We start from the raw sequence: 13,858 nt of genomic DNA, 5'->3' as shown, positions 1-13,858 counted from the left end.
TGGCATGATGCAAACCTTCAACTCCTGGCAGGTGGAATTGCGCCAAGCCTAAGATTTGACAAACAAAACAAATGCAGGCATTAGTAACTAAAAATTGAAAGATAAAATTAAAGATAAAAAACTCACCAATCCAAGCCATTCCACTAGCCATTGATAATCTGGCATAACATTGGAAAAGGTAGAATACGAGTGACCTTCAATATCCTTAATGACATGAGCAAGGTGAGATAAAAGTTTGATAATTGTCTCAACAAGGACCCACTCTGAGTCATCAAGTGAAAAGGGTCCAGGGGCAGGGTTTCCATTGCATACATAGTGAATAACTGGCTGGGGTTCAACAAAGTGTTCAAGGGAGACATGGTTCAAAGACCACAAAGTCAAGACCTTGTGGACCAATCCAACTTTCTGTTTGAGTTTGTAGCAACCTTGTATAGACCTGTTGAGGGATGCTTTGAGCTGAGGACTGTGTTTCACTTTCTTGTGGAAAGTTTGAATACAAGTTAGAATACTAGTGATAGCAGAGTGAGGACTTGGTTTGATGAAAAGGGGAACAGATGGTTGAGGAATGCTGGGATCAAGGGTGTTGACTGGAGGAGGGGCGGTCTTTTGATCAAAGATTACCATGCTGGATATAGCCACCAGATTAATGACGTGGGCTACACCACTGTGAAGATTCTTGAAGGCATCAAAGGTAGGCATCATAGTCGTGAGAGTTTGGCCCATTGTTGTGTTGTTTGATGCATTGTCCGTGGTAATTCAATAGAGACAATTGGTAATGTTGAATTGGTTGAGAATGCTTTTGGGCAGAGTGGCTAGATTCACACCAGTGTGAGGACCATTGATTGGTCAAAGCAAGGATGATATACTTCATGTTGAAGTTTTTATTGATCCTGTGAGCAGTAACTCCCAGCATAGAAACATTGCTGGGAGAAGTCCAACCATTGCAAGTAACACTGATAGGCTTGACTTTGGACATAAAAGTAATAAGAGTGCCTTGAATTGATCTATATTCAGGCAAAATACCTTCAGACATGCAAGTTTGTTTTGACAAAAGTGCTGGCATAGCAGAGTTAATCATAGTGAGCAGCTTGCAAAATTTGGCCACATCAATTAAGGATATTGGTAGCTTCTGATTGACAACTAGACAAATCAGTGCATCCTTGAGGTAGCACCATTGAGGGATTTGACCTGATCAAAACAAAAGGTAGAAAAAAGTTTAGCAAAATTCTCACATCAGTCAGGTGAGCATGGTCAATGATTCGTACTTTGATTGGGTTGATCTTGCAACTTTGACTTTCCAAAGGAAAAGTTCACAGGCCTCTGGCCTGGCTGGGGTGCCTGGTACACTCGCCGGCATTTGTGTATATCATCATCAAGGCAGGTCCAGGGCCAGGTCATATCCCTACAACAAATTTGTGAGATTTTGCAAACAGAACAGGAATTTCATGAACAGCTGTACAATTGCACCACTTTTTGCTGAAAAAATGTAAAAAGATTTCTGCAGTTTTGTTGTTGTAAAAAGCCGAATTTGACACCCCCTAATTCCTAATTCCACCATGAATTTTGCAGCATTGGGACCAGGTGTCCTTTTTATGACTACAAAGTTCCAACTTTGTAATTCATGGCTTTGTTTGATTCAAATAATCACAAACTAGTTATGTAAAATTGGTTGACATTTGTATTTTACCTTTGGTGAAACAGGCAAACTTTTCCCGGCTCAAAAAATGATCAAGTTCACCTATGCAATTCATAAACATGTAAATTCAAAAGTTTAAATTGAGCCAAACTTAACAAAGTCCCTCACGCCAAAGGCCCAAGGCTTGAGCGAGGGACTTACGGCTAATGTGAAATTTGAAGCGTGAGATCAGCCGGGGCATTTTGCCAAAACCACCTCCTCATTATGAAACCTTTTTTTGTAATTATCAATGCCTAAACTCCCAAAACAAAGATTCTGTGCACTGGTTCCCTACACAAAATCCTGCTCTGCATTTCTCAATAGCTGAGACGGATCTTGAGATATTGCCAAAAGTCGCTCGGGTCTGAAAGCCGGGGCTAATGTTATGAACCAGTACGCAGCAGGGACTAAGGAGAGAGCCAGAAAGGGTGCTATCCAATAGGTAACTAGATTGCAGTGTGAGTCTAATAGAGATACAACGGTGAGGGGTGAAAATCCCTGCTCATCACACTACAAGCATAATCCGGTATAAGGATTATTACAGTATTCCCCCTTTAAGGCCCAAACTCCTCTTGCAGTTCTGCCTCCTTTCCCCAGGTCAGCATTAAAAAACCCAGTGGGAAAAAGCTTGACCCACTCTCATTTTCTCCGTGACCTTTTGTACTTACTTGTAGCTTGAGGAAACCTTAGATTAAATTCATTTACCATGTCTTGCGCGTTGATTAAATTACTTGCTGGTTCCCATGAGTCCTCCTCCTTCCCATAACCTTTCCAACTCACTAAATATTCCACCTTATTATACCTCTTCCTAGCGTCCAGGATTGAAGCAATTTCCCACTTGTCCTCTCCTCGTATTTCAATTGGAGGTGGTGGTGAACTTTTCCGAGATGTGATGGTATCTGGTTCAAACTTCCTCAAAACGGACACGTGGAAGACAGGATGGACGCCCTTCATGGTCAGCGGTAATTTTAACTTATAGGCAGAAGTTGAGATTTGTTTGACAATACTAAATGGTCCTAGCCATCTATGGTCCATCTTTGGGCTCGGCCTTGTGGTGGATATGTTGCGGCTACTAAGCCATACCCTCTCGCCTACTTTCCACACAGGAGTTGGCCTTACCCCCTTGTCAAACTGGTGCTTCATCGATTCTTGAGCTCCTGCTAAGCAGCATTGAAGTTCCATTTGGACTTCCGCTAGCCTTTGTAGGCGTTCTTCGACTACAGGTATACACTGTTCTTCGGAGGGTATTGATCCTAAACTCAGGTTGTAGCCGTAATTTGCTTTGAAGGGCGACATTCCGGTTGACGTGTGCGTGTTGTTGTTATAAGCGAATTCGGCTGGTGCTAATAAGGAGGTCCAGTCATCCTGATGGTAAGAAACAAAGTGGCGTAAGTATTGCTCCACTACTTTGTTTGCTATCTCAGACTGTCCATCGGTACGAGGGTGATACACCGTTGATGGTTGTAACTTGATACCTAACCGCTTATTGAGCTGAGAAGTGATCTTTGATACAAATACACTACCCCTATCCGACACGATCGTCTTCGGCGTTCCATGCAACCTCCAGATTTCTTTCATCATAATGTCAGCCAGGCGTTCGGCACCATCCGTCTCCTTACAGGCCACGAAGTGTGCCATTTTTGTAAGTCTGTCAATCACCGTTAGGATGCTATCGTTCCCCTGTGATGATGGTAAACCAGTAATAAGGTCGTATGCGATGTCGGTCCAAGGGCCAGCGGGTATGGGGAGAGGCTCGAGAGTGCCGAAAGGCTTCATTAATGAGGGTTTAACCCTTTGGCACGACGAGCAACCTTCGACGTATCGGTTGACAAAATTCTTCAGACCTGACCACGTGTATTGCCTCTTCACCAGGTTCAACGTCTTGGTTCTGCCCGGATGGCCTGCTAGCTTGCTATCGTGATAAGTGCGAAGGATGTCAGTTTTCAGGTCTTGGTTATCAGGTACTATGATTTTCCCCCCTTTATATACCACACCGTCTACAACCTGATATTTGGTTAACGCTGCTTTGACCTTTGATGACACAGGATTCAGCACCGCAGTCATGATTTCCTTGAGGTTCTTGTCTTCACTGGTAAGATTCCGCACTTCGTCGATCAATTGTACGTCGGACTTAAAGTTGACTTCAGTCTTGTCTTCTTCCACCCCAGCTCCCAGAACATCTAGTTGGAACCACTCGGCAGCTTTCGGGTGTCCCCGACGTCCTCACAACTAAATTGGGCTTCGAAGGCGTCCACAGATGCAAAGGTATCCTCCGTGATGTTAGCTGGTCGTAACAATTGGCCAAATGTTAGTTTTTCGTCTTGCGAAGGTTGTAAATCTGGGCGTCTAGACAATGCATCCGGTTGTGTTGAGTGGCGACCTGGTCTGAACTTAATAACAAAATCAAAACAACCTAAAGTTTCCGCCCATCTGGCCTGCCTCCTAGTCAACTGTTTAGTAGTCATAAAACTCTCCAGGTTCTTGTGATCCGTATAAACAATTACATCCAGTCTGTGCGGGTTACCCTCAAGATACTGGCACCATTCTTTAAATGAAGCCACTAGCGCCAATAGTTCCTTATCGAAAATTTCATAATTCCGCTCCGCTGGAATTAGGGAACGTGAGAGGTAGGCCACCGGGTGAAGCTCGTCGTCATCGCCTTTCTGTGACAGCACCGCTCCTAATGCAAAGTCAGAGCAATCACACTCAAGTACGAACGGCTGGTACGGGTCGGCGATTTTGAGAACTGGGGCCGTTGTAAAGGCTGATTTCAAGGAGTCGAATGCCTTCTGCCTTTCATCATTCCAGGTAAAGCTAGTATCCTTACGTGTCAAATCGTGTAACGGTTGTGCCATTTTAGAGAACTGGCCAATGAATCTTCTGTACAAATTCGAGAATCCAATAAACCGTAGTACTTCAGATGTATTCTTTGGTGTTGGCCAATCCGTCACTGCTTTAACCTTGGCAGGGTCCATTCAAACTTTGTTTTCCGAGATGATAAGACCAAGGTATTCGACTTCTGAACGTGAGAACTCGCATTTTTCCGGTTTCAACCAAAGAGAATGTTTACTCAGTATCTCCAGTACACTTTCCACCGCTTGCTCGTGATCAACTCCGTCCTTGGTATGAATCATGATGTCGTCAATGAAGGCTTCTACATCTTTTCCTATTCTGCCAAGTAAGATATCTTGAATAAAATACTGGAACCATCCCACAGCTCCCGTAGGTCCAAACGGCATCGTAATGTTGGAACCAAGTTTCTGTTATAAGATTTCATTGTGTTGCGTAGGATGAATTACAATTACATATTAAAATAAACTTGTACAATGTCTGATACTCAATACATTTTGTTTCTAAACCTAACCTTGTTTTGTATCGGCAGATCTAGTATATCAAACTTGTCTCTTGAGAAAACTTCTTACTTCTTCTTCATCAATCTTAGAAGTTTTCTCACACAACAAACATCATCTCCAAATAACCTCTCCGGACCATCACTGTCCCTCCTAGTTTATCTGACTGATATTTGTTGTTGTTTGATCTTGATCAGGTATGCTGTGTTCTAATAATTGTTTTCATTTCCAGTTTCATTTATGTGTTTGTTTAGATAAAAAGAAATATCATCAATCTTAGAAGTTTTCTCACACAACAAACATCATCTCCAAATAACCTCTCCGGACCATCACTGTCCCTCCTAGTTTATCTGACTGATATTTGTTGTTGTTTGATCTTGATCAGGGATCTGAGATCCCAATAGGTTATGAGCCCAGGCTTACAGCTTTAAACGATTCTCGATACTCAACGATAGTAGATTAAAGTTATAAATACGATCTCTTGGCACGAGAAACCGTCTAATTTAAACTTGAAATACTTTTAATCGAACCTGGTATTGTTCCAGATTCTTCCGATAATTGAATTAGGCATTCGAATCTTTCATTTCGAAGTCCGGAGAACCATAATACCTCAATTCAATTGTCAAACCTTAGTGATACAGTCTTAACCCCACGAAAACTATATCACTCTGGATCCGACAGAACCTACAGATCCCAGTCAATCTGACCAACCCACCCTCCCAAACTCAACTGTCGATCCTGAACCAAACAATCCGTCGATCTCTACCCCACATACAGAGTCGAAGGAAGCCGTGACGCCTCCTGTCATGTCTTCCAACGCCAACGTTTCGCACTCTTCACTTCTACTAGCACAAATACCGAAGCTCAACCACACCAACAAGGTTGATTGGGTACTTGGAATCAAAACGTACCTGAAGAGTCGCAAACTTTGGAAACACGTAGAACGCGACACCTCCCTATCTGAGACCGATGCGAAAGATTTTGATAAGGTCGAGCAGCTCGAAGCTGAACGCGCGTCTGTTCTAGAAGTCATTAGATGCACGGTTGAGCCTACTCGCTTACCTGCTATTCGGGGAATCGAAGACCCCAAGAAAGCATATGAGCTTTTACATGCCCAAGCTTCTCAAGACGACGGCTTGGAAGTGGCTGCACTCATAGCCAAAGTTGCTACCGTACGCTTTAACGGTTCCAAAACGATTTCCACCTTCCTTGATGGGATCAGTGATCTACATACACAAATCGCAGAGGCCACTGCAAGTGATGATGATCTGAAGATTAGCAACAAGCTTTTATCTGTTTTCCTTCTTCTAAGTTTTCCAAGCGATCAATTTGCAACGATTTGAGATCAAATGTTTGGAGATATGAAGAATCTCACAACATCGAAAGTCGTATCCCGTCTACGAACGAAGTCTGCTCTCAGCACAGTTGATGAGAACCCGATAGCCATGGCTGCTTCGATCAAGCATCCGCCTGCTCCAGCTCATTGTCTGACAATCCCTCGTACCGATAAATCCCCCAATGCACCTTGTGTTCTACAAGAGCACTGGCAGTTCACGCACACTAACGGTGTATGCATGAAGCAGAGGCGAAACCGTGGTCCAACTCGACCGATGAATAGTAGTCAGCCATCATCCAACCAAGGGCTTACTGATTCAGAGAAGATACGAAGGTATAATCAGCTCGCAGCTGTTGGAGTTGTCGGGTTTAATACCGAAGCTTCATCTCAACCGACTCAGGCGACTACTCCGACACCGAGTACTGCAGCCCCTGTTCCGAATCATACCAGTGAAGCGGCATGCCAGTTTGCGACATCCTACAATACAATTGCGACACCGGTAATCGACGAGGTCTCATTTGTTGCTTCACCAAGCTATCCATCTCCATCTGACACTCACAAAGCCACGCTAGCCGACACTGCTTGCAACAGGCACATGTTTGGAGACGCGCTGATGCTTGATGATCTACGTGATGTTGCTCCAGTATGGATTAATGTGGCAAATGCCGATAACTCGTCCCGCATTGTTGCCACCAAGATGGGTACGGCAAAGCTTCACGCTTTTGGACCGGATGGATCGCCTTCTCTTGTTGAAATACCCAACGTTCTTTACTCACCGTCTCTTCCTGCAAACCTCATTTTGGTCACTGAGCTATACGAATCTGGGTTCAAGATGGTTGATCCACACTATGGCACGAACACCAATGATCTCAACATGTATTTCTCGAACTCGAAGCACATCCTTCCAGCTTACAAGGATGCCGGTCCCGGTGGATTCTGGAAGTTCTATCATTACTCCGAACCACGTGCGTCTTTCGTCAAGTCATCAAATCCTAACAATACTGACTTATGGCATCAACGGTTTGGTCATCTAAATCACAGGAGTACCTCAAGTGTCATGGAGGATGTCCTACGACTTAATCCGGATGCATCGAAGACTTGCGAAGCCTGCACCTTGGGGAAACAGGCGAGGAGCAGCCATACTGGCGCTTTGCCGAGGTCTGAAATCCCTGGTTATCGGGTGCATTGTGATCTCGCAGGTCCATTTCCTGCTGCAAGTACTGGGGGTTATCTTTACACTATGGTACTTATAGATGATGCTACTCGCAAAAATTGGGTTATACTTCTTAAAACAAAATCTCAGGCGTTTGAGGCCTTTAAACAATTTCATTCAATGCTTTCAAATCATGCTCCTAATAATAAAATTTCTGTGTTCAAAACCAACCGAGGTGGAGAATTTACAAGTAATGAATTCAATCAATATCTTCGTGAAAATGGCATAGTGCATGAAATGGGCCCACCTGAGAGTCCTGAACAAAACTCTGTAGTGGAGCGTTTCAACAGGACTGCTGCTTCACGCCTACGAGCTCAGCTTATACACGGCAATCTGCCTGTTCGTCTTTGGGGTGAGGTAATGATGGCGACATCATTTGTTCTCAACCTGTGTCCCTCCAAATCTGTAAAGTTCAACTGTCCCAAATATGCGTGGCAGACGCTTGCGCTCAACATGAAAGTGCCTAACCTCCCGTACAACCGACTAAGGGTCATTGGTTGCTTAGCGTACTCCATTCCACCTGGTCATCAAAACAAACTGATTCCACGTTCAATAAAGACGATAATGGTAGGGTACGAGAAGAATTCAAACGCGTATCGGCTCTGGGATCCGAAATCCAATCGCATCATGATTTCCAATGACGTGATATTTGATGAAGGTTCTTTTCCCCTTCGGCATCTTGACAAGTTGACAACGGAAGAACTGACGATTCTAAATGATGATTCATGGGATGAAGTCTGGGATATTCCTACCTCATCACAATCGACCACTGACGCAATTCATGACTTTCTGCAAATCCCTACTCCTCCTGCAATACCACCACCTGTACCACGACGATCAGAGCAAGGAGCAGCCCCAGTTGAACGACTTGGGAATCTGATAGGCTATCACACCGTTGCGGAACTCAATCAAGCTTCGATTAGCCAGACTGACGATGGTCCAGAAAATGATGAACCATCATACTCTCAAGCAATGAAAGGTCCAAATCAAGAAGAATGGTTAGCAGCAATGGCAGAGGAGTTTATGTCCTTACAAATTCATGAAGTTGGTCGCCTTGTGGAACCTCCTCCAGATGCTAACATCTTACCCGGCATGTGGCGACTCAAACGAAAGAGGGATGAATTCTCACGAATCACTAAGTACAAGGCTCGTTGGGTAGCTGGCGGCAATCATCAAATCAAGGGTGTTGATTTCGACTCCACATATGCTTCAGTTGGCCTGACCGACACCTTACGAACCCTATACGCTCTTGCTGCTACGGACAATCTAGAAATGGAGCAGTTTGATATCGAGACGGCTTTTCTGAACGGGAAGATTAAGCATCGTGTTTATGTTCGTCAAGTAACGGGATTCAGAGATACATCAAAGCCTAAACATGTAGTAGAACTCGACAGATCTCTTTACGGTACTTGTCAAGCGCATCGAGAGTTCAATGACAACTTTGACACCAAACTCAAAAGCATGGGATTCAAAGTCTGTCCTGTTGACAACTCCTTGTACACTCTGAGGGATGGAGACTTATTCATACATATACCTATGCACGTTGACGACGGCATGGCTTTTTCAAACAGCAAGTCTTTCTTAAAGCAGTTTTGAACCAATCTCAGCCAACACTACAAATTCCGTTGGAACGAAAACCCGTCTCTCCACCTCGGCATACACATCAAACGTGACCGGTCTCAACAAACCATAACTCTAGATCAGTCTCATTACTGTGACGCGATGCTCGAACGCTTTGGTATGTCTCAATGCAATGGAGTCAAGACACCATTGCCCCAAAACATCAGACTAACAACTCCGTCTCTTGAGGAATCAGAGGAAATAGAGGAGTACCGGTGTGCCGTCGGAATGCTCAATTTTCTTTCAGTGCAGACCAGACCGGACATAGCCTATGCGGTCAGTTATCTTTCATGTTTCAATTCCCGCCACAACCAAACGCATTGGGCAGCAGTCAAACATCTACTACGCTACGTGCGGCGAACGTCATCTTTCGACCTAATGTTTGGGACGAGCAAGGCTAAGAACTTACCAGTTGAGGGATATGCTGATGCGGATTACGCTGGGGACATTGACACGAGGAGGTCAACTACGGGTTTTGTGTATTTTGTGAAGGGATCTTTGGTATCATGGAAAAGTCGTCGACAGCATTGTGTAACTCTTTCAACTACTGAGGCAGAATATTTAGCTATAGGAGATTGTGCAAAGCATGGATTATGGTTATGCCGATTACTCAAACATTTACATCAGCAGTCAAGTATCAGTGTTCCCATCAAACTTCCACTATCAAATGATAATCAAGGGGCGGTGTTTTTGTGCAATGAAGCTTTGGTCAATAATAAATCAAAACATATAGATATAAGACATCACTTTATAAGAGAATTGACGCGTGAAGGAAAAATTACGGTTTCACATGTTTCCACAAAGGAAATGCCTGCTGATGTGCTGACGAAGGCTGTAGGAGCTAACATTTTATCAAGTAGTTATGATCAGTTAGGTTTATCTCAAATCAAAAAGTAGTGAGCAGGGGGGGCTGTTGGAACCACCTGTGTGTACTCAATTGCACCAAATGTATTGGATGATACAGACATGTGTATCATCCAATGGGGTCCGTAGGCAAGCAGGTAGAATCCTGTAGCCTGTAGCTGGAGCTAGGGTCACCTAGAAATCTCTCTAAGTCCCCATATCTACAAGGGGGGGGCCTTGCCCCCCTACGCATCACTGCACAGCCATGACTACCATAGCAACAATTCTCACTACCTCAGCCAATTAATGACTCCTCAAATCTCATATCTCACTACCCTTTAAAACTATGCAGACTCGAGTCACCCCTTACTCTCTCAATACACATCTCCCTACTCCAGTATGTTTATGACTACCTCAGTCACACTTATCACTACCTATTCCATCTTCTCACTACCCCAGCCAATTCATAACTCCTCAAATCTCATATCTCACTACCTTTCAAAAGTATGCAGACTTCAGTCACTCCCCTTACTCCCTCAAAACATATCTCCCTACTTCAGTATTTTCATGACTACCTCAGTCACACTTATCACTCCCTGTTCCATTTTTTCACGACCACAGCTACCCTGTGCCTCCCTCAACTTTGAACCAACTAAGCCCCATTACTGCCTTAACGCATAGATCACAACCTAATCAAAATGATAACTACCCAATTACCTTTATCACAATCACAAGGATTACACATCATTACCTCTTAAGATGGGTCAAAAACATAAATCATAACCCAGGATTCAAAAACATCCACCAGAAGCGCCCATCAACCCATCCTCACCCCTCTCTGCTCACTTTACCCCAGCGCACCATGCCCACTCGATCTGGACTACAAAGACTCCCAGTCACCACTCCTCACTCCGAATCTGACTCTGACACAGACTCCACTTACAAAGCCATCAATCCCACTACCAAACGTAACCGCACTGCAACCACAGCAAGACGAGGTCGAGCAGGGCGAGGGCAAGGAGGGAAAGTCCCATCAACATCGAACCGTCCCACCAAGAGGCCTCGACAAGCTGAGGCCACTCTCACCCCTGAGGAACTCGAACTTGACACCCCTTCTGACTCACAGACTCCCACTCTCATCAACTACCGCCAGTTGGGGCTTCAGTGGGGACGGTCCGTCGCCGAACAGAACTTAGCATCTCTCGACCTCCCCAAAAACAATCGCCCTTCAACCAATGGTCTCTTCAAAGCGCAAGCTCTACAATCTCAGTATGACCTGGATAAGACAATGTTGTGCATTGTCCTGAAATGCAGCCGCAAAGTACTTGATGAAGCACTGTAAGTTCATTTAACCCATCATGCCATCGCCGCACAAATCCACATCACAACTCACTTTGCAGTGTATCACCCAGGCTCGAGGGACCTCTTGCCCGCGAGCCCAACATGTACACCAACTACCAAACATATGGTGTTGTTGCAACCACCACAGCCAGTAAGCCCATCCAAATCACATGTAAGAAGCGTCACTGCTGATGCCTAACATTCTGTAGTGCCGCCCAAAGGTGTTGCTGAAGGCTTCACAGAAAGGAACCAAATAGTTGGCCACACTTGGAGTGCGTATGAAGAAGATGAACAAGCAATCTTCACACCTCGCCTATTCGAACCCCTGTGTGTTGCCACCCACGAGGCTTATGCACTCACCCAAACCCCATCCCAACTTGACACCACTTCCACTTCCCAACCCCCCCAGCCTCAGCCTGATGTTGGCCAACCAGGAGTCGCCAAAATCACCAAGGAAGAGCTTGAAAAATATGTACCAATATTCCAGCGGCTGGTCAACTTGAACAAGGTATCACATGACATGCATGACGGACGTTTATGGCGCCACAGTGGCAAAAAACGAACTCAATCATTAGAAAACCTCCTCATGCATGAAATAGGAAAAGTGGTTCGACAAGTAAGTCCTTCAATTCAATATACTCACCCCTTTGAGAGTTGACCTTATCCCCCTGAAATTCCAGCTCCACGTTCTCAAAAACAATTTTAACCTCCACTTTCACCTCCTCTTGGCATGCTGGAACCCATCTTCACCTAACCGGCGCGCTCTATTCCAAGAAGAGCACACCTCAAGCCAAAGGTGGGGCAAACTTCAGCTGAAGAACCACCTACTTGAGTGCTTTGCATTCGAAGCAACCAAAGCTCCAGAGCATCTTCGCGCAGGACCAAAGCAACCAAGGATGCTGACAGAAGCGGCTGCTCGACAAGCAAAACAGCGCGCTGACCTTGCCCAAGCCTTGAACAATTTAATATGTGAGTTGCCGCTCGCATCCCCCAAATCTCAAAGATGACTTTTAACTTTGTCTATTTCAAGCAGCTCCGCATCTGCGAGGCGGTTACATAGGGCGTGGTGATGCCCATCCTAAGACGCCTGATGTCCGTGCCTCCTTTGCTAAAAAGGAGTTTCGAGGCAAGGTCTTTTTATCTTTCCAACAAACCCCCGATGCCCTCGTTTCCGACGCCATGCTTGCCAAAGGCCCCGCCGCCCTTACCAACGACGAAGTTGCCATGTGGCTGGACGACATCAACAATCAAAGATATGTTGTGGTTCGCATGGGAGCTCCCACCAAAGTTGCGCCCCCAGAAGAGGACAGCACCCCAACTGCAGACCAGTTGATTGACTCACCAACACTTGGCGAAGAATCAGATGGAGAACAAGTAAAAAGTACGTTGTTGGGCTTAGGAGGAGGCTCACAACTCACATGTATTCAATTGGCAACTCTCATGTAATACTACGCCCCATGAATGCCATCCTAATGTCATCGATGCTTTCTTGTCCTTCAAGGACAAGAGGGAGGGCATGCCAGTCGCAAGCAAACAGCAAGCGCGCCTTCAGGGCGTGCCCCGCATGCCCCAAAGGATTGGATGATGAGGTACCGGTACAAACTGTGCCAGATGTACCGGTACTCCTTCCTCATCACCAAACGAAACCTACATGGCCCCATGCGCCAGGATCTCTCGGTCCCCAGCCCGTAGAGGCCCCGCGCCCTCGGTCAGTTGCACTTGGGCTTTTGGCAGGCCAAACTTCCAATCACCCAACCCACCAGCTTTCCCCCTGAACATCTCAATCCCAAGATCGATCTCAAGCTTCAACCTTTCAACCAATTGCTGGTTCCACAAACAACTGGCCCCATATACTTTTCGATTCCACGCACGATAGGTCCTTGATAAAGCAATCGATCGAACGATTGAACCGATTTGGCCAGGCAAGTTTGTTCCTCCCAATTCATCCCATTCCCTACCTCCTATCCACTTTTGATCGAGCGATCCTTGCGCCAGGAATCTTTCCTCTTGGCCGGTTCCCTGAGAAAGATTCCTGTGTATGCATACTTCCGAGTCACCCGGCTGTGTCTTTGGATTTATGAAGCAAGTGATTATCCACTTTCGATCGAGCAATCCTTGCGCCAGGAATCTTTCCTCTTGGCCGGTTCTGTCAACTGTAAGAGGTTCTGCAGAGCAGAACCCCTACCTAGTTGACAAAGATACAAACAAATGGTTGAACCATTATCAGAAAACAGACTTATAAAAAAGAAAAAAACCTACATCGCTATCACTCAGTGTCAAGAGTGTATAACTTAGAATAAAAGACTTTTTACATTAAATTAACATACTAAAACTATACTTAATAAGTTATGTTTAACAAAACATTGTCCAAGTAAAAGTGAGGTAAGTAACCAAAAGAGTAGTTATCGAAACAACTAAGAAACAAAAGATAAGGGTCCGGTCAATTAAACAAACCCTGACCAGGCAAACCCTTAACTACA

The 13,858-nt window shown here is 45.1% G+C and overlaps 1 protein-coding gene across 1 annotated transcript in view; it reads left to right on the top strand.

The window, feature by feature from the left end:
* Nucleotides 1-10,899: 10,899 nt before the first annotated feature.
* MELLADRAFT_113456 (uncharacterized protein) overlaps nucleotides 10,900-13,858 on the top strand; it is a gene marked incomplete at both ends in the record, with an annotated part of 5,175 nt that continues 2,216 nt past the window's right edge. Inside the window, 8 exons of the mRNA XM_007418142.1 lie at nucleotides 10,900-11,375; nucleotides 11,438-11,529; nucleotides 11,588-11,994; nucleotides 12,059-12,347; nucleotides 12,412-12,820; nucleotides 12,880-13,086; nucleotides 13,255-13,414; nucleotides 13,725-13,760. Coding sequence (XP_007418204.1) covers nucleotides 10,900-11,375; nucleotides 11,438-11,529; nucleotides 11,588-11,994; nucleotides 12,059-12,347; nucleotides 12,412-12,820; nucleotides 12,880-13,086; nucleotides 13,255-13,414; nucleotides 13,725-13,760 — 2,076 coding nt within the window. The remainder of the gene's footprint in view (nucleotides 11,376-11,437; nucleotides 11,530-11,587; nucleotides 11,995-12,058; nucleotides 12,348-12,411; nucleotides 12,821-12,879; nucleotides 13,087-13,254; nucleotides 13,415-13,724; nucleotides 13,761-13,858) is intronic.

Source organism: Melampsora larici-populina (assembly GCF_000204055.1).
Source record: "Melampsora larici-populina 98AG31 unplaced genomic scaffold MELLAscaffold_85, whole genome shotgun sequence".
NCBI lineage: Eukaryota > Fungi > Basidiomycota > Pucciniomycetes > Pucciniales > Melampsoraceae > Melampsora > Melampsora laricis-populina.
This window is presented reverse-complemented; position numbering and strand designations above follow the sequence as displayed.